This window comes from Notolepis coatsorum (assembly GCF_963971535.1).
Source record: "Notolepis coatsorum genome assembly, chromosome: 4".
NCBI lineage: Eukaryota > Metazoa > Chordata > Actinopteri > Aulopiformes > Paralepididae > Notolepis > Notolepis coatsorum.
The window spans coordinates 151,296,446-151,322,073 of NC_140168.1; the positions used below are offsets into that span (position 1 = coordinate 151,296,446).

General features: G+C 44.6%; 1 protein-coding gene across 1 annotated transcript in view; it reads left to right on the top strand.

The window, feature by feature from the left end:
• LOC311226733 (uncharacterized protein) overlaps positions 1-25,628 on the top strand; it is a gene marked incomplete at its 3' end in the record, with an annotated part of 175,780 nt that continues 150,152 nt past the window's right edge. The window contains exons 1-4 of the mRNA XM_084312143.1: positions 1-153; positions 18,091-18,150; positions 19,942-19,977; positions 20,393-20,464. Coding sequence (XP_084168269.1) covers positions 18,103-18,150; positions 19,942-19,977; positions 20,393-20,464 — 156 coding nt within the window. The 5' untranslated portion in view covers positions 1-153; positions 18,091-18,102. The remainder of the gene's footprint in view (positions 154-18,090; positions 18,151-19,941; positions 19,978-20,392; positions 20,465-25,628) is intronic.

Sequence of the window (25,628 nt, forward strand, 5' to 3'; positions counted from 1 at the left end):
TAAAAGGCTACTGTACTGTTCTCATATCCTCACTGGCGCTGGCTGGTGGAACGACGTTAGCTGTTATAGCCCAGATCTGATGCGAGCTAGCGATCCTCGGAAACCTTACATTGGGACGAATTTGAAGCCCAGCATCACCATTGTGCCAAAAACGTGCGCAGTTACGCAAATCATTGTTTACTAAGGTAAGAAGAGAGGCGCACATAGCGCGGCTGGGTCTGTTTACAGTAGGGTGTGTGCTGAGTCTTGGTTCGACTTGTAACTCGATGCAGATGTGTTTCCGTGCTCGCAGACTCCGGGGCGGGTGTGGCTAAAAGAAACTCCTGGGAATGTTTGGGGTTTTGACAGAGAAGGAGTTGCCTATCTATGTTACTATGTACGATGGGATTTGTCGACTGGAAATTCGAATAGGATTTAACTTTTGAGTTGTATTATTTTGGTGTAGTAGGTGGGTCTCCCAAGTTTGCCATCATGTTACAAATTGTGAAACAGCTGTACTTACGTTGTGGAGTTCTGTCCCTGAAAAAATCCTATTGCTTGATTGATTGATTGAAAAGTTTATTAACAGATTGCAGAATGGGTACAGTACAGTACAGCTCAATACATACAATTGTTAAGAGGATGCAGACCTGAGAGACTTTCGTCTTGTTTCCATCAGGGTCCCCCATTTTCAATTCATTATATGACACACATGACATACAGATAGACAGTACTGCTACATCTATACATTTATGACATACCAGATTTTCAAATACAGTACTGTTTGTGATACTAAAAAAATCCAGAAGAAGAGTATATACATTTGACATAGAAACTGTGCATTGGGGGAGGTTGGGTAGGTGGGGTGGGGCCAGTGGCGGACTGGGACACAAATTCAGCCCGGGACATTCAGACGCACCAGCCCACACACCAGCCCACACACCGGCCCACGCACCGGCCTCGAAACCGGCCCACACAACGGCCGTTATGAAACACTTGTCCAGGCTGTGGCTAAGGAGTCAACATCAGGGAGACCAAATCTACACACCGCCCCTAGATGTGCACTCATGCACAGTGCACACACACACACAGACACACACACATACATATACCGTTACTTCCTGTCATTGGCATATGTTTTTTTTTACTAACATCTTAGTGCCTCATTAGCCTAGGGATTAAGGATACATGAAGTATTAACTACACCATAATATTATTGAGGTTTTGATCCATAGAAAGTAGGGATGTCCGATATTATCGGCCGATATCGGCATTAAAATGTGATATCGGAAAATATCGGTATCGGTTTTTAAAAAAATTATATTTTTTTTACATTTCTATAACCTTTATTTACCCAGGCAAGCAAGTAAGAACAAATTCTGATTTTATTTATTGTCAAAAGTATGCATAATGTTGTGTTAATTCCACAACAAGAGATATGTAATGTTAATTACCTGAAATTATTCAATTTTTTGGGGCGGGAAACCCTGCATATATCGGTATCGGTTGATATCGGTATCGGAAATTAAGAGTTGGACAATATCGGTATATCGGTATCTGTAACTGAGGGGTACAATTCCCTGACTGTATTGATAAGTATGGTATCATTAAACCACTACCGCTTTATGTACTTTAATTACTGGCCATACAGTACACGATATCTAAGTATGATGAACACTTTCCCACATATGAAATCAGGTCCACACAAAGGTATAAGTCAAATATTTAATATATAGCAAAAGGTACATATAATAATTACTTATTACATTTATGATTTGAATTGAATGCTCTTGTAAGGCAAATGAGTACTCGTAGGCAAATCAACACTGAATGTCCAATATCTGGTTACACAGGAAGCAAGTATACAACCTGGCTCTTAGGGGATTATATCTATGGTCACTTAATGATTATAGCTGGATAATATACTGCAGGGGTCCCGCCGGTTGTAAGCCAGTAGGGGGGGTAGGAGAGCCGTCGGCTGTATCCCGTCTGGTCAACGATTTCCAGGGAGAGTTCAGGTACAGAACACAGTGCCCGTAGAACCTTGATCCGCAGATGAATACACTTGGGCTCTCTTGTAGACGATAGCTGTAGCTGTAGCTGTAGGTCCACAACGGAGAAGAAGCGAGGCGACCTCAGTCTGGTCTGAGCGCCGTCTCACCTTGGCTCCTCTCGGGGTAAATCCAACACTCACCGGTATTGGCGATTATCCGCTCCACAAATCAAAGCACCAAAGCAAATAGATATTCCATGCCGTATAGGGCTCAGCAGTCGTCGGGGTAGGTAATCCAATGTGCAGGTCCACTCGTCCTCGCCCAGAACTCCTCGGATGAAAGCACCACACGTGGTCTGCCCAACCTGGTTAAGACTCTAGATAACGCGAGGAAACGATGGGGGTGCTGCTCACTTTAGAACTCTAACAGAACGATGCACCATACATAATAGACTATTATTACTTAATAGAAATACGGTGCCAAACTCTGGCAATTCAGCTATTAATTCGCATGAGGTCTCACTGCTATTCTAAGGCCAAACAGGCCGTACTACACCGCACGCGGTATCGTGGGGTGAGGCTTCACGTCTTGTTACTTAGTTGGGTAGAAGGGTAAAGGACTAAGAGGAATTCTACATTTCTTGCGCCATATTTATATGCACGGTGGACAAGTAGTGCCGCTCTGCTTTCGGTAGCCGTATTCCTGCGCGGAGCTGAGGCTAGTAAGGGCATGTCTCGTCGGTACCTTTGAACTTGAACGCCAGGGGCTTGTCCCTGGCGCCTGGTCCTTTTGTCCAATAAGAGAATGAACTATTATGGGCTGTAGTAGAATAAAGGGATATTCCGTATATATGTACAAGGAATATACAAGGGATATCAAACGATATACAAATACTATTAAATATATATCCATAAATAAATATATATATTCGGTTTAATCTGATCCTTCACAACAGTATCGGTAAAAAAGCCAATATCGAGCCTCCCTAATAGAAAGGTCTGTGCTACACAATTTCAGTTAGATTGGATTTATTGTCCTTTAATTTGGCACTCATGACATTAGTTGCTTGCCGTTTAATCAACATCGAAAGACCCCCCACTTCCTCCCAGACACCCATTCCAAGAGCCTGTTCTCTCTCTCTCTCTCTCTCTCTCTGTGTATGTGTCTCTCTGTGTGCGTGTCTCTCTCTCTCTGTGTGTCTCTCTCTGTCTCTCTCTCTGTGTCTCTCTCTCTCTGTCTCTCTCTCTGTGTGTCTGTCTGTCTGTCTGGACTGGGCTCTCTCTCTCCCCTCTAAGGTACATCTTATTTAAGCATGTAAAATGGCAACTAATCAATTCAATCAATTAGATTACCAATATTATATCAACATGAACATTTGGAAGGGAACATAATAGTATTTTATTTGAGTATTTACTATTATAATATTAGTAGCCGATTAATTTGCAGCCCGTCCTAGGTTCTGATTGGCTCTCTAGGTTAGCACTTTAACTTCTGATGCTGTGGTGGGCACTAGTCCTAACATTGCTAACTAAACTTTTAGTCAGAGAAAAAACGTCACGAGTCACGACTATTTACGTCCACGTGCTGTAAGGAATCAGGAATACGGAAAGCACATTGTCTTGTAATAGAATGACTGAAATCACTGCAAGAGCTAGTATAGGCTAGCTAGCCCTCATGAACCGGCAGACACCAACAGTAGAATATGCACTAGGCTACTGCACGCACCTGTCATGTTACTGTTGGTTCCTTCCACTTGAACTTCATCATCATTAGCAGCAGCAGCTACTCTAACGCCAGCCCTTCCTCTACTAAACATGTCTGTAATTTTAGAACATTGTTCTGCGTCTTTTACTAGCAATTTAAGTTTTTTAATTCTAGCTTTTTCAGCTCCACCCTTTCTTTTTTTTGCATTCTCCATTTCTGCGCTTCTAGGCCTACTCGCGGTTGGGAGGAAACGTGAATCTCATTCACTGATGTCTCATGTCTCATTCAAGACTGGCTAACAAAAGCATGTCTTTCACTTAACACCAAGAAAACAGTGTGTATGATGTTCACAAAGTCACCAGTAGAGGATGTGTTTCTGGGAGAGGCGGAGCTGGACATTGTACATTAATATTGTACAAAGTATCTTGGGGTCACATTGGACTCTACATTGACCTTCAAAAAGTCATGTGAAGAAAGTGACAAACACAGTCAAGTTTAACATCGAAAAACTTCAGGCAGATCAGGCCCTGCCTGCCAGTTAATGCTGCAAGGATGTTTCTGCATTCAATGATTTTATCACTGTACTTTTATCGAGTACTGTTTTATCAACTGGTCTCTTTCATATGTCACTACTCTTACACCAATAGAATTACTCTACAAAAAAGCCATAAAAGTATTTGATAGGAAACCAATTTATTTATGCGGCACGGTGGTGTAGTGGTTAACACTGTCGCCTCACAGCAAGAAGGTCGAGGGTTCGATTCCCGCTTGGGGACCAGGTTTCCATGATGCCAGTTACCCAGGTGGGGTATCTCCCAGGCCTTTCTGTGTGGAGTTTGCATGTTCTCCCCGTGCTCGCAAGTGTTCCCCCCCCGATAAGATAAACCCAATGGAAAAACATGCACAACAACAAGATCGCTAACGCTGTGGCGTCCTTGACGAAGACGGACAGGAGCACTTGGATTGGTCCCCTGGCGCGGCTCACGTTGACGCCTGTCTGCTCCCGGCTGCCCTTGGGGGGGAAGGGCGACGGGATGGGTTAATCGCAGATACGAATTGCATGCATGCATCGCATGTGTGCCAATTGATGACCTCGGAGCAGGTCCTAAATTATCCTAAATTATCCTTAATTTCATTTCATCACTGTAATGTTTTAGAAAAACATAACATGCTAAGTTTCGAGAATTTCCATGTTTTCAAATATACTTACTTTATGTACAAGGTTCTGCATGGACTTGCCCCTCCCCCATTGAATGGGTTCATCCAACAGAAAGCAGACACTGGCATTACCACCAAGGCCATCAGTAGAGGGGACTGTAAGGTGCCTTTTCGGTATAAAAACTGTGTTCTCTGTTAAAAGTGGTAACTACTGGAATAGCCTACCAGTTGTGATTAGAGAGTGCCCTACATACTCCATGTTCAAGACCCATCTTAAACTGCATCTTAAGGCAAACCAGAACTGTGATCATTTTTAATCTGATTTAGTTTATGCAACTTGTTTATTGTTTTATTGCCGGCCCACACACCGGCCCACATAATGGCCCACACACTGGCCCACACACTACATCGGCCCACACACCGGCCCACATAATGGCCCACACACTGGCCCACACACTACATCGGCCCACACACTACACCGGCCCACACACCGGCCCACATTAGTGGCCCACACACTGGCCCACACACTGGCCCACACACCGGCCCACACACTGGCCCACATTAGTGGCCCACACACTGACTCACACACTGGCCCACACACCGGCCCACACACTGGCCCACACACTGGCCCACACACTGGCCCACACACTGGCCCACACACTGGCCCACACACCGGCCCACACACTGGCCCACATACTGGCCCACATACTGGCCCACACACTGGCCCACACACCCGCCCACACACTGGCCCACATTAGTGGCCCACACACTGACTCACACACTGGCCCACACACCGGCCCACAGACTGGCCCACATACTGGCCCACACACCGGCCCACACACCGGCCCATATACTGGCCCACACACCGGCCCACACACTGGCCCATATACTGGCCCACACACCGGCCCATATACTGGCCCACACACCGGCCCACACACTGGCCCACATTAGTGGCCCACACACTGACTCACACACTGGCCCACACACCGGCCCACAGACTGGCCCACATACTGGCCCACACACCGGCCCACACACTGGCCCACATTAGTGGCCCACACACTGACTCACACACTGGCCCACACACCGGCCCACAGACTGGCCCACATACTGGCCCACACACCGGCCCACACACTGGCCCATATACTGGCCCACACACCGGCCCACACACCGGCCCATATACTGGCCCACACACCGGCCCACACACTGGCCCACATACTGGCCCACATTAGTGGCCCACACACTGACTCACACACTGGCCCACACACCGGCCCACACACTGGCCCACATTAGTGGCCCACACACTGACTCACACACTGGCCCACACACCGGCCCACAGACTGGCCCACATACTGGCCCACACACCGGCCCACACACCGGCCCATATACTGGCCCACACACCGGCCCACACACTGGCCCATATACTGGCCCACACACCGGCCCACACACTGGCCCACATTAGTGGCCCACACACTGACTCACACACTGGCCCACACACCGGCCCACAGACTGGCCCACATACTGGCCCACACACCGGCCCACACACCGGCCCATATACTGGCCCACACACCGGCCCACACACCGGCCCATATACTGGCCCACACACCGGCCCACACACCGGCCCACATTAGTGGCCCACACACCGACTCACACACTGGCCCACACACCGGCCCACACACTGGCCCACATTAGTGGCCCACACACCGACTCACACACTGGCCCACACACTGGCCCACACACTGGCCCACATTAGTGGCCCACACACTGGCCCACACACTGCCCCCCAAAAAAAAAAAGTAAAAAAAAAAGTAATTTTTTTTTTTTTTTTTTTTGGACCAGCCCACTTTGGTTCCGGCCCATCGGGATTCGTCCCGAACGTCCCGATGGCCAGTCCGCCACAGGGTGGGGCTGTACATTGGAGGTGGGGGGGGGGGGGGGGGGGGGTTGGGTAGGGGGGGGGGACACTGTACATTGGAATACTGACATACATTTGACATGGAAACTGTACATTGGAGGAGGTTCGGTAGGTGGGGTGGGGTTGGGTGGGGCTGTACATTGGAATACTGACAAAGCCATGCTTGGTCTTTATTGTACAACTGGGTTAGGTTAGGACATTTGTAGGGAGTGTGATCTGGGAGTGGTGGAGGATGAATATCATTTTGTTTTTTATTGCCCTTTGTACACCACTTTGAGGAGGGCTTTATTTGAAAAAATTCAAATTGCAAACCCAGATTTGTTTTGGCAGTCTGAGAGCTGTATGTTGAGTTGTTTTTTTGTGGAGGACATCTTCGGTTTTGCAGGATTTTTGGAGAAGGCATGGCACCTGAGACAAAACACACTGTATCCTATATAATTGTATTTGAATTCACCTTGTTTTTCTGTTTATTTACATTGAGTACAGCTTGTGTTATATTACGTTTTATTGTATTTTCTTGTATTTTTCTTTTTTTATGGCCATCTTGGTCTATGTCATTTGTTAAGTAATTGGTAAAGTATATTATTATATACTTATTGTTATGTGTCTTGTAAGCCCATATGGGCTGGGCATACATCTGTATGTAAGACACGAAAATAAAAAATATCAAATCAAATAAAAAATGTAGGGGCCAGTTTTGAATTGCAGTCTCCCGTAGGTGTTCTTTGAGAGTGTTTTTGAAGGTGGGTAGTGATTTACATTCCTTTACAGCTTTGGGTAGGGCGTTCCACATTGTTGTGGCATAATTGCGAAACGTGTTTAGTCCCTTGTTTGAGCCGAATCTGGGTTTTACATGATTTGTGGAGCTCCCTCTGGTGTTGTGATCGTGGTATTCACTGACCTTTGGGAAGTATTTTGACATGTACATGGGTACCTTGGTCGTGTAGTGTATCTTGTAGACCAGGCCCATTGCAAGTTGCTCTACTCTGTCGTCTACTCTAAGCCATCCTAGGTTGGCAAAGTGTGCAGGGGTGAGGTGGGTTCTAGGAGTCAGGTCAAGCAGTAGTCTGACTAGTTTGTTTTGAGATGTTTGTAATTTGGTTTTTAGTGCCTTTGAGGTGCTTTGGTACCATGAGGTGCAAGCATAGTCGTAGTACCCTTGAATGAGTGCTCCTGCCAGAGTCTTCAGGGTATTCTTGTTTACCAGGGAGGAGATCCGGTACAAGAATCGAGTTCGTTGATTGACTTTTTTTATTACATTGGATGCCATTTTGTCACAGGAAAGATTAGCCTCTAGGATGGAACCCAGGTAGGTAATTTCATCTTTCCTTGTGACAATATTGTCACCCACTGTAACTGAGAAGCCGTCTGTTTTGCTGAGTTTGTTATTTGAACCGAAGAGAATGGACTCTGTTTTGCCCATGTGTAATGATAGTTTGTTGTCGGCAAGCCATATGCAGATTTTGCCTAGTTCCGAGCTGAGGGTTTTTTCAACCTGTAACTTGTTCTTGTCAGAGACCAGCAGGGCTGAGTCGTCCGCAAACAGGAACAAGTTGCAGTCACAAGCTGACGACATGTCATTTGCATAAATTAGGAACAGTAGTGGTCCTAGTATGCTTCCTTGAGGAACACCACAGTTCACTGTGAGGGGGGGGGGATAGGGTACCGTTTACCTCCACCATCTGTTCTCTCCCCTCCAGGTAGGATTGTATCCAGTTCACTGATAAACTATCAAAACCAATTGCTTTTAGCTTGTCAATCAGAATGGTGTGATTGACAGTGTCGAAGGCCTTTTGTAGGTCTAGCATGACCATGTCGCAGTATTTGCCCGCGTCCACCTCTTGCTTGATGTGGTCGTTCAAATAGAGAAGGCATGTGTCAGTGGAGTGGGATGTTCTGAAGCCAGATTGGAATTCGTAGATTAGATTTTTATCCGTAAGGTACTTTTCGACCTGTTCGTATACTATTTTTTCCATGACTTTCGAGATGGATGTAAGGATAGAAACAGGGCGGTAGTTGCCTGGGTCTAATTTGCTGCCCTTTTTGTGCAGGGGTGTTACTCTCGCTATTTTGAAGTCCTTGGGGACGTGTCCCTGTTTTATGGAGAGGTTTATTATGTGTGTGATGACTGGGGTGATGGCGGCTGCTGAGTCTCTGAGGAATTTGGAGGGGATGTTGTCATGCTCGCATGTACTTCGTCATATTTTGTAGACCTATTGTTTTCACAAGTGTATTTTTGGTACTTCTCCAAATAGTTACAGAAGTGTTTTTTTTGTGTCAGTTTCATTATGAGCTGCCCGTGTATTAGGCTAAGAAGTTATGGTATACTGACACAGTAGGCCTACTGTATGTCATGGATGTCTTGATTATTTGAAAATGGGGGACCCTGATGTAAACAAGACGAAAGATTTTCTCTGGGCTGCATCATCCTTGATTGATTGATTGAAACGTTTATTAACAGATTGCAGAATGGGTACAGTACAGTACAGCTCAATACATACAATTGTTAAGAGGATGCAGACCTGAGAGACTTTCGTCTTGTTTCCATCAGGGTCCCCCATTTTCAATTCATCATATGACACACACGACATACAGATAGACAGTACTGCTACATCTATACATTTATGACATACCAGATTTTCAAATACAGTACTGTTTGTGATACTAAAAAAAATCCAGAAAAAGAGTGTGTATATACATTTGACATAGAAACTGTGCATTGGAGGAGGTTGGGTAGGTGGGGTGGGGCTGTACATTGGAGGGGGGGGGGGGGGGGGGGTTGGGTAGGGGGGGGGACACTGTACATTGGAATACTGACATTTGACATAGAAACTGTACATTGGAGGAGGTTGGGTAGGTGGGGTGGGGCTGTACATTGGAGGTGGGGGGGGGGGGGGGGGGGGTTGGGTACATTGGAATAATGACAAAGCCATGCTTGGTCTTTATTGTACAACTGGGTTAGGACATTTGTAGGGGCCAGTTTTGAATTGCAGTCTCCCGTAGGTGTTCTTTGAGAGTGTTTTTGAAGGTGGGTAGTGATTCACATTCCTTTACAGCTTTGGGTAGGGCGTTCCACATTGTTGTGGCATAATTGCTAAACGTGTTTAGTCCCTTGTTTGAGCCGAATCTGGGTTTTACATGATTTGTGGAGCTCCCTCTGGTGTTGTGATCGTGGTATTCACTGACCTTTGGGAAGTATTTTGACATGTACATGGGTACCTTGGTCGTGTAGTGTATCTTGTAGACCAGGCCCATTGCAAGTTGCTGTACTCTGTCGTCTACTCTAAGCCATCCTAGGTTGGCAAAGTGTGCAGGGGTGAGGTGGGTTCTAGGAGTCAGGTCAAGCAGTAGTCTGACTAGTTTGTTTTGAGATGTTTGTAATTTGGTTTTTAGTGCCTTTGAGGTGCTTTGGTACCATGAGGTGCAAGCATAGTCGTAGTACCCTTGAATGAGTGCTCCTGCCAGAGTCTTCAGGGTATTCTTGTTTACCAGAGAGGAGATCCGGTACAAGAATCGAGTTCGTTGATTGACTTTTTTTATTACATTGGATGCCATTTTGTCACAGGAAAGATTAGCCTCTAGGATGGAACCCAGGTAGGTAATTTCATCTTTCCTTGTGACAATATTGTCACCCACTGTAACTGAGAAGCCGTCGGTCTTGCTGAGTTTGTTATTTGAACCGAAGAGAATGGACTCTGTTTTGCCCATGTGTAATGATAGTTTGTTGTCGGCGAGCCATATGCAGATTTTGTCTAGTTCCGAGCTGAGGGTTTTTTCAACCTGTAACTTGTTCTTGTCAGAGACCAGCAGGGCTGAGTCGTCCGCAAACAGGAACAAGTTGCAGTCACAAGCTGACGACATGTCATTTGCATAAATTAGGAACAGTAGTGGTCCTAGTATGCTTCCTTGTGGAACACCACAGTTCACTGTGAGGGGGGGATAGGGTACCGTTTACCTCCACCATCTGTTCTCTCCCCTCCAGGTAGGATTGTATCCAGCTCACTGATAAACTATCAAAACCAATTGCTTTTAGCTTGTCAATCAGAATGGTGTGATTGACAGTGTCGAAGGCCTTTTGTAGGTCTAGCATGACCATGCCGCGGTATTTGCCCGCGTCCACCTCTTGCTTGATGTGGTCGTTCAAATAGAGAAGGCATGTGTCATTGGAGTGGGATGTTCTGAAGCCAGATTGGAATTCGTAGATAAAATTTTTATCCGCAAGGTACTTTTCGACCTGTTCGTATACTATTTTTTCCATGACTTTCGAGATGGATGTAAGGATAAAAACAGGGCGGTAGTTGCCTGGGTCTAATTTGCTGCCCTTTTTGTGCAAGGGTGTTACTCTCGCTATTTTGAAGTCCTTGGGGACGTGTCCCTGTTTTATGGAGAGGTTTATTATGTGTGTGATGACTGGGGTGATGGCGGAGCTGCTGAGTCTCTGAGGAATTTGGAGGGGATGTTGTCATGGCCAGTGGCCTTGTTCGGTTGGAGGGCGCTCAGTTTATTGAGTACCTCATCTGTAGTTACCATTTCCAGTTTGAAATCGTCTTTGTGGACGCCTAGGTTCTTTTTTTTTTGTATTTTTTTTTTATTATTATTTTTTAAACAAACACATAAACAAACATGACAACACACGATAAGATATACAAGCATTAGTTGACAGTGCACATCCAATGAAATCACATTTTAGTTAATTGTCTTATATAGGATATACCCTTAATACCTGTTATCTAAAAACCTACACACATATGCTCCAGCTTGTACCCCCCCCTCCCGGACCCCCCATTGGATAATCCATCCATTTTCCCTCGCTCCTGACCAGACATTACCATTATATGCTAGCTTTTATTTTCTCCACCACTTCTAACCACAATGTCATTTTGGATTCATTGAGACCCAAAATTCTTGCTGTAGATATTTCTTGATAGATCACATCGAGATATGTAATAATCCAGACCTTTCGGCAAATTTTTTCCGGTTGGAACCATCGTGATGCTATCAGCTTTTTAGCCACTGTGATACCCGATAAAACCAATCTCTTTAGCTGTGGATGTACTGCACACTCAAAAACATCATTCAGCAGTAATACAGAGGGGTGTACAGGTATATTCCAGGTTAAGAGATTTGATAATTGCTGGGTCACCTCTTTCCAGAATATCTTAACTGGTGGGCAGTCCCAGTACATGTGCATAAATGTCCCCTCGTCCCCATTTGTACATAAGGAGCATTTGGAGTCTTGTATAAGACCCATTTTTTTCAGTCTTATAGGAGTCAAGTATGTCCTGTGAATATAGTTAAGATTGATTTGTTGATGGTCCGGGTTCCTTGATGTGAGTCGAACATTTGCCCAGGCTTCTTGCCAATCAAAATCACTTTCCAGGTCTGGTATATCCCTCCTCCAGACGGAGTCTAGGTGGAGGGTTTCATATGAGGACGTTAGTAATTGATGATAAAAATCTGAAACAAAACCTCTTGATGTCTCTCTTTCATAGAAGAATTTGTGGTATCTGTGGTGTTCAATTGGTTCCGTTAAACACCTTGAGTCTTCAAACATAACAATAACTGTATGTAAAAAAGATGTGTGGACTTGGTGAGATTAAATTTTTTCCGTATTTCTTCATAACTACAAAAACCCTGTTTGTTAAAAACATCCCCTAATGAGTGTATGCCTTGCTTTTCCCATATAGGGAATCTTATAGGTTGTTTTCCAATCAAGAGTGCATTGTTCATAAGGGAGTATGATTGTGCCATTTATGTGGGTTAGGATATTTTTTTTGTGTTTCACGCCATATCCGGATCGCATGAGTAATTATGGGGCCAAATTTCCGTTCGCAATGCTTGATTGATAGTTTAGTGTATGCTATGTCCTTCAGTCTATGTGGGGCTACTATGTTTTCTTCTCATTTTCTCCAGGATACTAATGCTTGGGGATCAAACCATGTTGTCAATGGACTTAATGTGTACGCCTTAAAATAGTGGAAAAAATCTGGAAATGCCATGCCACCGTCTGCTTTATTTCTCTGTGCGGTGGATCTTTTTATACGTGGTGGTTTGTTATTCCAAATACATTTTTATGTGAAGGAGTGTAATTTTTTCCAGTAACCCTCTGGAGGAGGTAACGGTAGCATTGAGCTGAAGAAGTTGATTCTAGGTAGTACGTCCATCTTAACTATTGATATCCGTGGACGCCTAGGTCCTTGTAGTATGCTACTTAGTACTATGTGTTCTACCCCATACTGCCCTGAGTGGGAGGGTAGTTTGTTTACCAGTGTTGTGGCTATGTTTGTGAAGAAAGTGTTTTAAGTAATTGGCTACATCCAGTTTGTCTGTGATGAGCGTGTTGTCCGTCTTTATGTTTATGTTTGAGAACCTGGTTTTAAGTTTTTTACTGCAGCCTAGTTGATTATTGAGTAATTTCCAAAGTTCACGTGGTTTATTTTAGTTTTCCTCAGTTTTGTCATTGATGAATTTTTTATTTGCAGTTTTTATCATGGAGTTTACGTCATTTCTTAGTCTGTTTTTTTTTTTTTTTTTTTTTTTTTTTTTTGCGTTTATCGCTTTTCTGGTCAAGCATGACCGACAGAAACCGGTTGAAAATGGGATGTAGAGCAGGGGAAGACATTCTGAGAAATGACGGCGGGTCCGGGAATCGAACTCGTGTCCCCCAGATCCGTGACGAGCACGGTTTTCCCCAACGCAGAAATAGCGCAGAGATATGCGGTGAGCTACGGGAGCTCCCTAGTCTGTTTCTTTCTAGTTTGAGTTCAGTCACGTGGGCTTGGAGTTCACTGCTCGTGCTTTTGGTAAGCTTTGACTGACTTTTACGAAACTCAGAGCATTTTTTGTCTCTGGCTTTCATAGTGGTCAGTATTTCAGTGTGCATCCACGGCTCAGCGCGATTTCTTACCCTGGTGGTTCTTAGGGGGGCCATGTTGTTTAGTATTGTTGAGAATTTGGTTTTGAAGCCAAGCCAGGTTTCTTCAACCAGTGTACCATTGAGTTCATCTGACCAGTCCAGGCTCTCCAGTTCAAGGTTAAAGGCCTCGCTAGAGTAGGTTTTGAGGTCTCTAGATGTGACTGTTTTGTGACGGCCAGCCTTTTGCTTTAGCTTTTTGCGGGTACAGAATATCATATAATCACTTAACCCGCATGCTATAACCCCTTTATTGGAGATCATGGACTTGTCGGAGGTCAGGATGAGGTCAATGGTAGTCTGAGTTGATTCACACACCCTTGTAGGTTGGGTGATTAGCTGGCTGAGGCCGTGCAGATCACAAAGCCTACTGAAGGCCTTGAAGACGGGTGCTGCTTTACGTAGCATGTCCGTGTTCCAGTCCCCAATAAGGATTTTTTCTACGCCCTCCACCCCAGTTAAACACCCATCAAGTGAGTCATAGAAGCCACTGTGTTCTGGCGTTCTATAGATTGTGCCTATTAGTACTGATTTTGCCCTTTCAAATAAGATTTCAATCCATACAGTTTCAATCTCGTCATGGTTAAGGTCAGTACGGTTGCTGAATTTGGTATCTTTGTGTATATACACACAGACACCACCTCCATACTGGTTTCTATCCCTCCTGACGATTGAATAGTCCTCGATTTCTATCTCTGGATCCTGAACAGATGAGCCAAGTTTTGTTTCTGTGAAACAAAATATATTAGCCATACCATTTAAAAACAAATGTCTGATTTCAGCCAGTTTGGGTTTCAAGCTGTTTATGTTTAAGTGAAATATGTGAAGTCCATTTGAATTTGTTATTTCATTAATGTCGTCTAGTTCAAAGTGATTTTCCACTGTGGTGTGTGGTTGATCTTGTGGCGGTAGGTGGGGAGGGGGGGATGGGGTCCTGTGTTCATTGTTGTTAGGAGGGGGGGTGGGGATGATCCTTTGTCCTCTGCTGGTGTCTTTGGTCGGTGTGAAAGCCCGCAACGTGGGGGGGGGGGGGGGGGGGGGGGGGGGGGCCTGGTTGCTGTCCTCCGATGTGTCTGGAGGCCCTCCGTTGTGGGGGAGGGGGGGTGGGTCAGCCCTATGTGCTGGCCCGGTTAGTCTAGCTGTCCTGGCGGGGCTAGCCGAGTCAACCGGAGGGTCCCTGGTGATCACGTCCCGCGCTGATATGAGTCCCCTGATTGCAAGCTCTCTCCCTCTCGCCTCTCGGTTCCTCTGCATGGGCTTCGGTGAGGGGATGTCGCCGCCTGCTGGTCGGTTGGTGCATCCGCTGACTGTTGAGGAGCTGTGTTTTTTTTTTTTTTTTATACTTTGACCAGTCAGCTGGTTCTTTTCACGTTTATCGCTTTTTTCTGGTCAAGTATGACCGACAGAAACAGGTTGAATGGGGGGAAAGACACTCTGAGAAAGTACGGCTTGTCCGGGAGTCGAACTCGCTACCCCAGATCCGTGACGCGCACGGTTGTCCCCGACGCCGAAATAGCGTTCGAGGTACGCGGTGAGCTACTGGAGCTCCCCGAGAGGAGCTGTGTTTATGTAGACGCCGTCCTCGGCCGGCGATGGTGTGAGGATGAGCTGTTTATTCTTCGCCTGTTGGCGTGTTAAAACAGGTCCTGGGTTTTGATGGATGTCTCCAGACAGGAGCAAATACAATAAAAACATCGATTTTCTATCAAACTTGCCTGTCGGGGGTAGTTTCTTTCTTTCGGGATTCGCCGTCAGCAGTCTGTGAATAGTTGCAACTCCAATAGCCGGATGTTTACTCTCCGAGCCATTCAACAGGTAAAAGTCACAATGGGACTGTAGATTTTCGCTTTTGTTGCTTTCCACCGCCGTTTCCTGACGATTCTGTGCTGAATTCAGGCACACGTCTGTAATCCATAGTATGGCGAGCAAGAAATGCGCAAATATTCCCGTATATCTTCTTTTTGCTGATTTTTGTTGTTGGTTTCCATGGGAACAGCAAGAGCTGGATATTCTGCGACCGTTCATGTCGAGAGCCGGAAGCCACCTCTTAACAATTGTGTGTATTGAGCCGTACTGTATTGTACCCATTCTGCAAATCTGTTAATAAAGTTTTCAATCAATCAATCAAACACTGTTAAGGAGGTGGAGATAACAGCCAGAGCAGAATGGAGACAGCAATAACAACAACATTGTGTCTTGAACTCATTATGGAGTCTTCTCAGGGAACAAAATAAGTACCCGCCAATGGCGGGCAGATTTAAGGTTTGGCGACTAACAATGAGAGGTCTGCCCGCCACCTGGCGTGTAGTTCATATCGATACTCTTATTTTGAAAATCCTGTGCGGGTCTCATTTCCTCCCCAAGCGCAGCTCCAGTCATAATATCTATGGCTCCGGCAGCTAGCAATGTTCGGTTCATATGATACTCTTATTTTGAAAAAACCCATGGCAACTCCGCGAGTCATATCCGCCCCAGTCCGTGCTTCTGCTCTCATTAAAGCCCAGCAGCGCTACACAGCAGTGCGGCTATTTTGCGATCCTTTGCATCGTCGCCATTCCTTTATGCCCACATCGCCCGAAATGAGCGTTACGTTAGCGTAAGCCAGTGGTTCTCAAAGTGGGGGGCGCGCCCCCCAGGGGGGGCGCAGAGGCATGACAGGGGGGGCCTTGAGATTTATATATTTTTTTTTATTTCTTTTTTTAATTACAAAAAATTATCACTAAAGTGCTATCTGTTGCAGCTGCACTGTTCTCCATGAAAATACCATATTTGGATAAGTTTGACCATTTCTCAAAATCTGAAAATCATTATTTAATAAAACACAGAAAAGGATCACCAAGTTACTCTCGATAAAAAAAACGTTACAAACAACATTGAGACAAACTTCCTGACACATCTCCATCCAAACTCTTGGAAGAACTAATTGAAATCTCATCTGATACCACCTGGAGAGCTAGTTTCAGAGTGTGGTGCTGAGTACCAAGTATCTCATGATGCAGCAGTTAAGGTGTTGATACCATTCAGCACCACATATCTGTGTGAAGCTGGCTTTTCATCCATGACGGCTCTGAAAACAAAATATAGGGCCAAGTTGAGCCTTGAGGATGACATGCGTGTTGCCTTGTCAAAGACTGATAGCAATAAAGACTGTTTGCTTATTTCCTATGTTCGTTTTGTAAATTCCCAGTCACTGAGTGAAGATCTGCTGTTTTGCAAATATGTCAAAAACATGAGCTCTTCAAAATTATTGACAGTTACCTGACGGAACATGGACTGAAATGGGAGAACTGTGTGGGCTTTTGCTCTGACGGTGCGCAGGCCATGGCAGGGAAAAGGAGGGGGCTACAGGCGCTCATCAAGGGGGTCTCGCCAAACGCGCAATGGACGCACTGTAAATTCACAGAGCGCCAGCGTCAAGACAGCTTAGCCCTGAGCTGAATGAGGTTTTGACAAGTTATAAACGTGGTAAATTTCATCAAAACCCGAGCCCTGAAAGCGCGCCTGTTCTCTGCGCTGTGTGAGGAGATGGGAGCTGACCATTCTGCAGTGCTGTTTCACAGCGAGGCAAGGTGGCTCTCGCGAGGGAAGGTGTTGTCAATTTGAAAGGTCACGATATTGGTGTTATTTCAATAAATTTAAACATGGCCCAAGATATTTTGGTCCACCAAAGGGGGGCCTGACAGAAAAAGTTTGAGAAGCACTGGCGTAAGCTAACAAGCTAATCCTGATCAGAGGCAGAGCCAGAGAACAGCAGACAATGTGGACTGGGGAAAGGGTGTGTGTGTGTGTGTGTGCGTGCGTTTGGAAAGACGATGAAGTCAGTCAGGAGTATATTATAGTAAACTGAGGATTACTGAGGATGGACAGATAATGATATTCAAATATAAAAAAGTTTCGAGAGGAGTGGAAGTTTGAAGACAGACTAGACTACAATATGATGCGGGGGTGGTGAGTTGAAACAGTGTGTGTGAATGAATTAATGAATTAATGAAAACTTTATTTAACAGATTGCAGAATGGGTACAATACAGTACGGCTCAATACACACAATTGTTAAGGGGATGCAGACCAGAGAAAGACGTTTGTCTTGTTTACATCAGGGTCCCCCATTGTGTGTGTCCCAACCGACCCCACTTCTATGTTTCAATAAATTATTTGCATTTAAAACTATTAACGCTGACTCATTCCTTCAGTCCACTCAAAATTATGCTAATATTCCTTATGTTGTTTATGATATTAATTGAAAATAGCATATGAGAGTATTATAGTAATAATAACACATGGCGATATACTAAAAAGCTATTTATAATTTTTGGCTGGTAAAAAATCTGCCTGGCTGGTAGTTTTTTAAATCTACCAGCCAAATGGCTGGTAAGTCAAAAAGTGAAGTTTGTTCCCTGAGTCTTCTTCTCTTCCTGTGTTGTGTTCCAGAGGGGGGGTTAGATGGAGCCATGCACCGTGAAGCCACAGGTGAAGAAGAACACGCCGTTGGTGAGACGACACAGCATACACTTCTGTTAATATCGCTCAGCCTATAGGCAGTGGTAGAAAGTAACTAAGTATTTTTACTCAACTGTACTTAAGTACAATTTCGAGCTACTTGTACTTTATGTAGTATTTTAATTTTAGGTAAATATTGTACTTTTTACGCTACTACATTTATCTGAACCCACCAGTTACTAGTTACTCTGAAGAAAAGGATTTAGCATAGAAAACATCTATATACAAAATAAATAATGTATGAAGATTATATATTTTCACATTTGAAGCCTGTCGACTTCAAGAGTACGTAATCAGAGAGAGCAGCATAACTGGACCACAAACTACTTTAACATAACCTTTAATCAGAGCAGAATAACTGGACCACATACCACTTTAACATCACCTATAGAGGTCAATGGATACACAAACATCATGTAGAATGTGTCCTTTTACTTTAGATACTTAAGTACATTCAATAGCAAATACTTCTCTACTTTTACCTAAGTAGAATTTGAATGGAGGACTTTTACCCCAGTACTTTATCTGAGTATTTCTACTTTTACTTAAGTAAAGGAACTGTGCAGGGATGTGCACAGGACTTTAGAGGGGCAGGTGCTCAAAGGCTGAAAAGGGCACTACACTTGTGTGTATATATTAACCGAGCGCGCAAGCGTGGTTTTTAAGGGCCCTTTTCGGGCGGGGGCCCCCCTTTTTATGCTTTTTGGGGGGTTTTGGTGATCAAATATTGAATATTGAACTATAATAATCAGTGCAGGAGCTCACTTATCCTTGAAAGACACTTTTATCACTGACTTAAAAGGCCCATACATCTCCATAAATGTTCAGGGGGGAGGGAATAAGTGCTTACCCTACAGACCCCAAGAAGTGCTGTATATTCTGTATTGTTTAATATAAATGCATTTTTTATTCCAATCCCGATTTGTATTTGAGATTCCCAAATCCCATCGGACTTGACTTCTTCGTGTCCCTCAGTGAGTGTAATACCAGCATTCAACTGTATGCGCCACAGCGGTTTCTATCATCATCATCATCACCACCCACGCTATGCATAAAATATATAGGTCCGCGGAGAGGCACGCTGAGGAGGCCGTGCAAACTGCAATGGAATATGGAGCATCTCTCTCTCTTTACCTAATATTTTGATTCTATCCTGACATTTTTCAGTTGGAAGGGCAGTCTATATGCGTAACGGTAAAAAAATAAACAATTTCAAAAAGGGCACTTTTTTGACGAGGCTAAAAAAGGCAGGTGCTCAAGCACCCCATGGCCTCTATGTGTGCACGTGCCTGGAACTGTGTACTTCTTCCACCACTGGCTATAGGCTGCAGAGAGCAATGCATCCCCCTCTTCACTGCAATATATTAAAATTAATTCCAAACGCCTTGTGATTAATGAAAACAAATTCTAATGGTGGATGAAAACAAATTTGAAGTCACGTTACTGTAACCTGAATGAATGAATGAAAACTTTATTTAACAGATTGCAGAATGGTACAATACAGTACGGCTCAATACGCACAATTGTTAAGGGGATGCAGACCAGAGAAAGACGTTTGTCTTGTTTACATCAGGGTCCCCCATTTTCAATTCATAGCGACATTTATGACATACACAACATGCATGACATTTATGGCATAGGGACATACATGACATACAGGTATTTAGTACTGTTACATTTGTGACATATACGATATGCAAATATACAGTACTGTTACCCATAGATCCTGACAGAGAGTATATACATACATACAACTTGCTGTTTCTCATTCTCTCTCCATAGCCAAGGACACCTCCAAAGCCCGTAACAACACCTGAGGTACTGTGATCCCAGACCTTTGGTGTGTTGGAGATCTGGTGTGGAGATTCAGTTTTCAAACGAGAATCTTTATATTGTGTTGGAGATTCATGTGAATAGATCAATAGCAAATGTGAAAACAAACAAAAACCCTATGTTTATTATATTAGTTTATTTGATGGGGACAAATCATGAACATTAGCAAACATGACTGTAAATGAATGAATGTTTGTAGATATATCTTTTTCTTCTTTGTTTACACTGTTATTGCAGACTGATGCAGCACTGATAAAGTTCCTAGTAAATATTCCCCTCTGGGACAATAAAGTTTATTCTTATCTTATCTTAAATGTGCCAGAGTTAGCAGATCAAAAGATCAACAACAACAACAACTAGATGGATGTGTAACTATTGTATTCTTACACCATCTTTACAGATAAATGGAAATGTGTCCCCTGAGATGCACGGCCGAGCAACACCAGGCGTCCCTGCACGACCTGCTGATACTGTAAGCGATGTTCATTCTCACTGCTCCCGCGCTCGAAACCTCTAGTTCTCAAGCCCTTTCATGTAAAAAACACACAGATTGATACATAATAAGGACCTGCTATTGATCAGATTTAGTCTCGGGGACCCTCATCTGAGTAGACTTTAGTTGTTAGATATATATTAGTTGGTAGATACGTACCTTATGCATACTGCACCTGTGTATACTGTATACTTACTTACTCATAGTATATATTTAGATTATAGTGTCTATTGTAACTATATTTATTGTAATGCAAATATAACTGATTTACACTTTTACACTGCCTACTTGCTCAGAGTTAATTATATTGTTATATTGTTTACACTGCCTATTTTAACTTTTCTACTGTACTATAATTTTATGACCTGTATCATGTCTTCTACTATTACCATGTACCTGTACCTCCCCTCCCCCACACTGCTATGATGCCAGGACCTTACTTTGAGAACCACTTCTCTGAATTAAACTTAAAAACAACAATTCAGGGACTGGGTCTGTTCGTGCTTAGAGAACTCCATCTACACCTCTTCCCCGTCCTTCCTCATTTTATCATGCATTTCTTTGTCCACCATACAAGAAGGTCCTCTACATACTGTTTTCTATATATCTATTGCATAAGAGCTGTGTGCCAAAGAGAAGGGAGGAGACACAGAGGAAGCAGCTTAGTGTGATTGAGATGTTACGCCATTATAGTAGTGCTTGGAGGCTGGTACACCATTATAAATGGTAAATGGCTGCTTTTTTATATAGCGCTTTTATCCAAAGCGCTTTACAATTTGTTACTCACATTTGACCCATTCACTCATACATTTACACACCGACAGCGGAGGCAACCATGCAAGGTGCCAACCTGCTCATCGGGAGCAATTAGGGGTTAAGTGTCTTGCTCAAAGACACATCGACACGCTGCCCGGGAGGAGCGGGAATCGAACCGGGAACCTCCGGATTGCCAGACGACTGCTCTACCTCCAGAGCCACTGTCGCCCCTATTCTAGTAGCACTTGGAGGCTGGTACACCATTATAGTAGCACTTGGAGGCTGGTACGCCATTATAGTAGCACTTGGAGGCTGGTACGCCATTATAGTAGCACTTGGAGGCTGGTACGCCATTATAGTAGCACTTGGAGGCTGGTACGCCATTATAGTAGCACTTGGAGGCTGGTACGCCATTATAGTAGCACTTGGAGGCTGGTACGCTTATAGTAGCACTTTGAGCCTGCTACTCCATTATAGTAGCACTTGGAGCCTGTTACTCCATTATAGCAGCACTTGGAGCCTGTTACTCCATTATAGCAGCACTTGGAGCCTGTTACTCCATTATAGCAGCACTTGGAGCAGGGGCGGACCTAGCACATTTGGCGCCCTAGGCGAGCTTCACCACTGCGCCCCCCCCCCCCCCCCCCAAAATCAAAACATCTTAACCCATTCACTGCCGCGCTACCAAACGGTTAACCCTTTTCACTGCGACAATACACAGAAGGTTAACCCTTTCACGACCGTCGGTTGTGTGATAGTAAAGGGTTAACCCTCTGTCGTTTGGCAGTAAAGTACTGCACCTTTATTTTTTACAAGCAAGAACAAGAGCTAAGAATAAATGTAAAGTGCACACTAAAGAATTAAAACAAATAAACAACTTGGCTAACACACAATAATAATAATAACAATAACAAACAATAAAAGAATGTGCAAATTTGCTTTCAAAGAAAATTAAGAAGAAATGGAAAGTGCACACTAAAGAATTAAAACAAACAACTTAGCTAACAATCAATAATAATAATAACAAACAATAAAATAACATGCACATTTGCTTTAAAAGAAAATGATGTATTGTAAAATATGTTACACATATATAATCAAAATATAATTGCTAAATAAACAAACAAATAAATAAAAATTACAAATTCACTTTGTCTGAAGAACTATTTACATTCCACTCCCTCTCCCTATCATCACACTTCAAGGTTAGCCTGTAGCTCCTACTGGTTTCCATTTACAGTGCAATCCTTCTGGCCTTTCTCGCTGCAAAGTCATCAATCACATCATCATATGAAATCTGCCCACCAACCTCATGGTTAATACTGATTACAGCCAGACCACTGAGGCGTTCTTGAGCCATGGTTGACCTCAGGTATGTTTTCAAGAGTTTTAATTTGGAAAAACTCCTCTCAGCTGAAGTTTCAAGTTCAAGTTTCTTTAAACTTGTCATACAGAAGTACAGAATACTTTCATACAAAATGCTTCTTACTGTTACGCTCCAGAGACTGTGCTAGACAAGATAGTATCAAATAACATAGTATAGCATGTAAATTAGAAGTAGAAAATGAGGTCACAGTGTTCAGTATAGACATATGTACAATGTTCGATGCAGAATAGACGTAACTGAGTTACCATATAATATACAATACTATGCAGTGTACTAATGTACAATACTATATAGTGCAAAGCAGAAATGGGATGAGGTACAATTTAGGTACAATTTACAGTAAGGTGTACGAGTTGTAGTGCAATCCTTTATCAATAAATATAAAGTGTGGGGAGTGGGTGCTACAGTGTGTTTGTTTAAAGTGAGTGTGTGCTATAAAGTGTGGGGAGTGGGTGCTACAGTGTGTTTGTTTAAAGTGAGTGTGTGCGTGTGGATGTGTGTGCTATGTGCGTTTGATGGTTGTTGTTGTGTAGTGTTCATTGTTCGTTGAGCAGCCTGATGGCCTGGGGATAGAAGCTTCTTCTGAGTCTTTCTGTGCTCGCCTTGAGACTCCGGTATCGCTTGCCTGACCGCAGCAGTTCAAAGAGGCAGTTGTTCGGGTGACTGGAGTCTTTAATGATTCTCTTAGCCTTGCCCCTGCACCGCTTGTTGTAAATGTTCTGGAGGGTGGGGAGCCCCCCTCCGATTGTGCGTTCGGCTGAACGTGTCACTCTTTGTAGTCTGCTTCGGTCTTGTGCAGTGCTATTCCCAAACCAGGAGGTGATGTTGCCAGTCAGGATGCTCTCTATTGTACATGAGTAGAAGTTCTTAAGGATCTTCTGACTGACTTGGAACTTCCTTAGGCGCCTGAGGAAGTAGAGGCGTTGTCGTGCCTTCTTCACAACACTGTCAATGTGTGTGGTCCATGTCAAGTCCTCGGATATGTAGGCTCCGAGGTACTTAAAGCTGTTGACTCTCTCAACCGGTGCCCCGTCGATGCTGAGGGGGCTGTAGTCCTTGACCCCCGACCTCCTGAAGTCCACAATCATCTCCTTTGTTTTGCTGACGTTCAGGGAGAGGCTGTTTTCCTGGCACCATCCCGCCAGGACCTTGACCTCTTCCAGGTAGGCCCTCTCGTCGTTGGCAGAGATCAGGCCCACCACCACTGTGTCGTCAGCAAATTTGATGATTGTGTTGCTACTCCGCTGAGCCACACAGTCGTGTGTGTACAGGGAGTAGAGGAGGGGACTCAGAACACAGCCCTGGGGGGCCCCTATGTTGAGGGTGATGGATGAGGAGGTGCAGTTGCCTGCTCTCACCACCTGGGGTCTGCCCGTCAGGAAGTCCAAGACCCACTGGCAGAGGTCATAGTTCAAGCCCAGGTCCCTGAGCTTGGCTATGAGTTTGGAGGGGACTATGGTATTGAATGCCGAGCTGTAGTCGATGAATAGCATTCTCACATAGTTCCCCTTCCTCTTGTCCAGGTGTGATGCTGCTGTGTGCAGCACATGGGCTATGGCGTCCTCCGTGGACCTGTTGGGGCGGTATGCAAATTGCAGGGGGTCCATGTTGATGGGGAGGGAGGAGCAGATGTAGCCCTTTACTAGCTTCTCAAAGCACTTCATGTCTATGGAGGTGAGAGCTACAGGGCGGTAGTCGTTGAGGCAAGCAGGCTTGGATTTTTTGGGTACAGGGATAATAGTGGACTTCTTCAGGCAGGTGGGGATGACAGCCTGTTCTAAGGACAGGTTAAATATGTCAGTGAATACCGGGGCCAGTTGGTCGGCACAGACTTTTAGGACGCGGCCGGGGATGCCGTCCGGTCCGGCTGCCTTCCTGATATTCACTTTTTTAAAGGTCCGCCTCACCTCATGCTCTGTTACCCTGAACACTGAGTCTCCATCAGCAGCAGACCCCCCCTCCCCCATTGCCGTGGCTTGTGGGCTGGTGTTGTTATTACCAGCATCAAACCTCGCATAGAAGGTATTGAGGTCATTTGCTAAGGAGATGTCACTGTTCAGTTTGAGGGAGGTGCCTTTGTAGTCTGTCATCGTTTTGAGCCCCTGCCACATAGCTCTGGAGTCAGCCTGTTCAAACTGGAGTTCAATTTTATCTCTGTAGCGCCGTTTGGCCTCTGTCACTGTCCTCCTTACGTTGTATCGCGCCACCTTGTGGTCATTCATGTTGCCTGCCACCAGGCCGTCGTTGTATGCTTTGGTGCGCGCTTTCAGAGCTTCACGGACTGATTTGTCTACCCAGGGTTTTTGATTTGGGTAAACTCTAATTGTGGTAGTGGGGATTGTTTCTTCCACCAAAGTACAAACATAGTCCAGCACTGTCTCCGTGTAGACATTAATGTTATCTGTGTCGCGGAACACGCTCCAGTCTGTGCACTCAAACGCAGCCTGGAGCGTCCCCCCCGACTCCACATCCCATTTCTGCACCTCTCGCGAGACTACAGGTGAAGCTACTGTTACTGGTAGCGTTGCACTGATCCACAGAGCAATACACAAGTTGGGATATATTTCTGTGAGCTGCTTTGTGTGTATGAATTTCAACAACTCAAGAGTTGTCATGCTCTTTGATGGCAAGTCAAGTACATTTTCCAACTCCTGAGCCAGCTCCTCATCCAAATCATATTGCCCTCCATGGTTTAAGGTGTGTACAAGTGCCTCTGCTTGCTTCATCAGCTCTTGGTGTGGCAGGTCTTGTAATTTGTACAAAATTGCATACCTTTTACCTTGGCACGTTTCTTTTCTTCTTTTTTTATACTGCGACCCGGATGGCTTTTGTCTCTTCATAGTTCTCTAACATTAGTCTTTCTTTCCTCAACGCTCAATTCTTTTTCTCCTCATTTTCTATTTTTCTCCCATCCCAATTTAGCCGTGCCAATTCTCCCCTCCCCTGACTTTAACGTTGCTCACATGTGCCCCCCACTGGCAGATTGTAGGGAGGATAGAA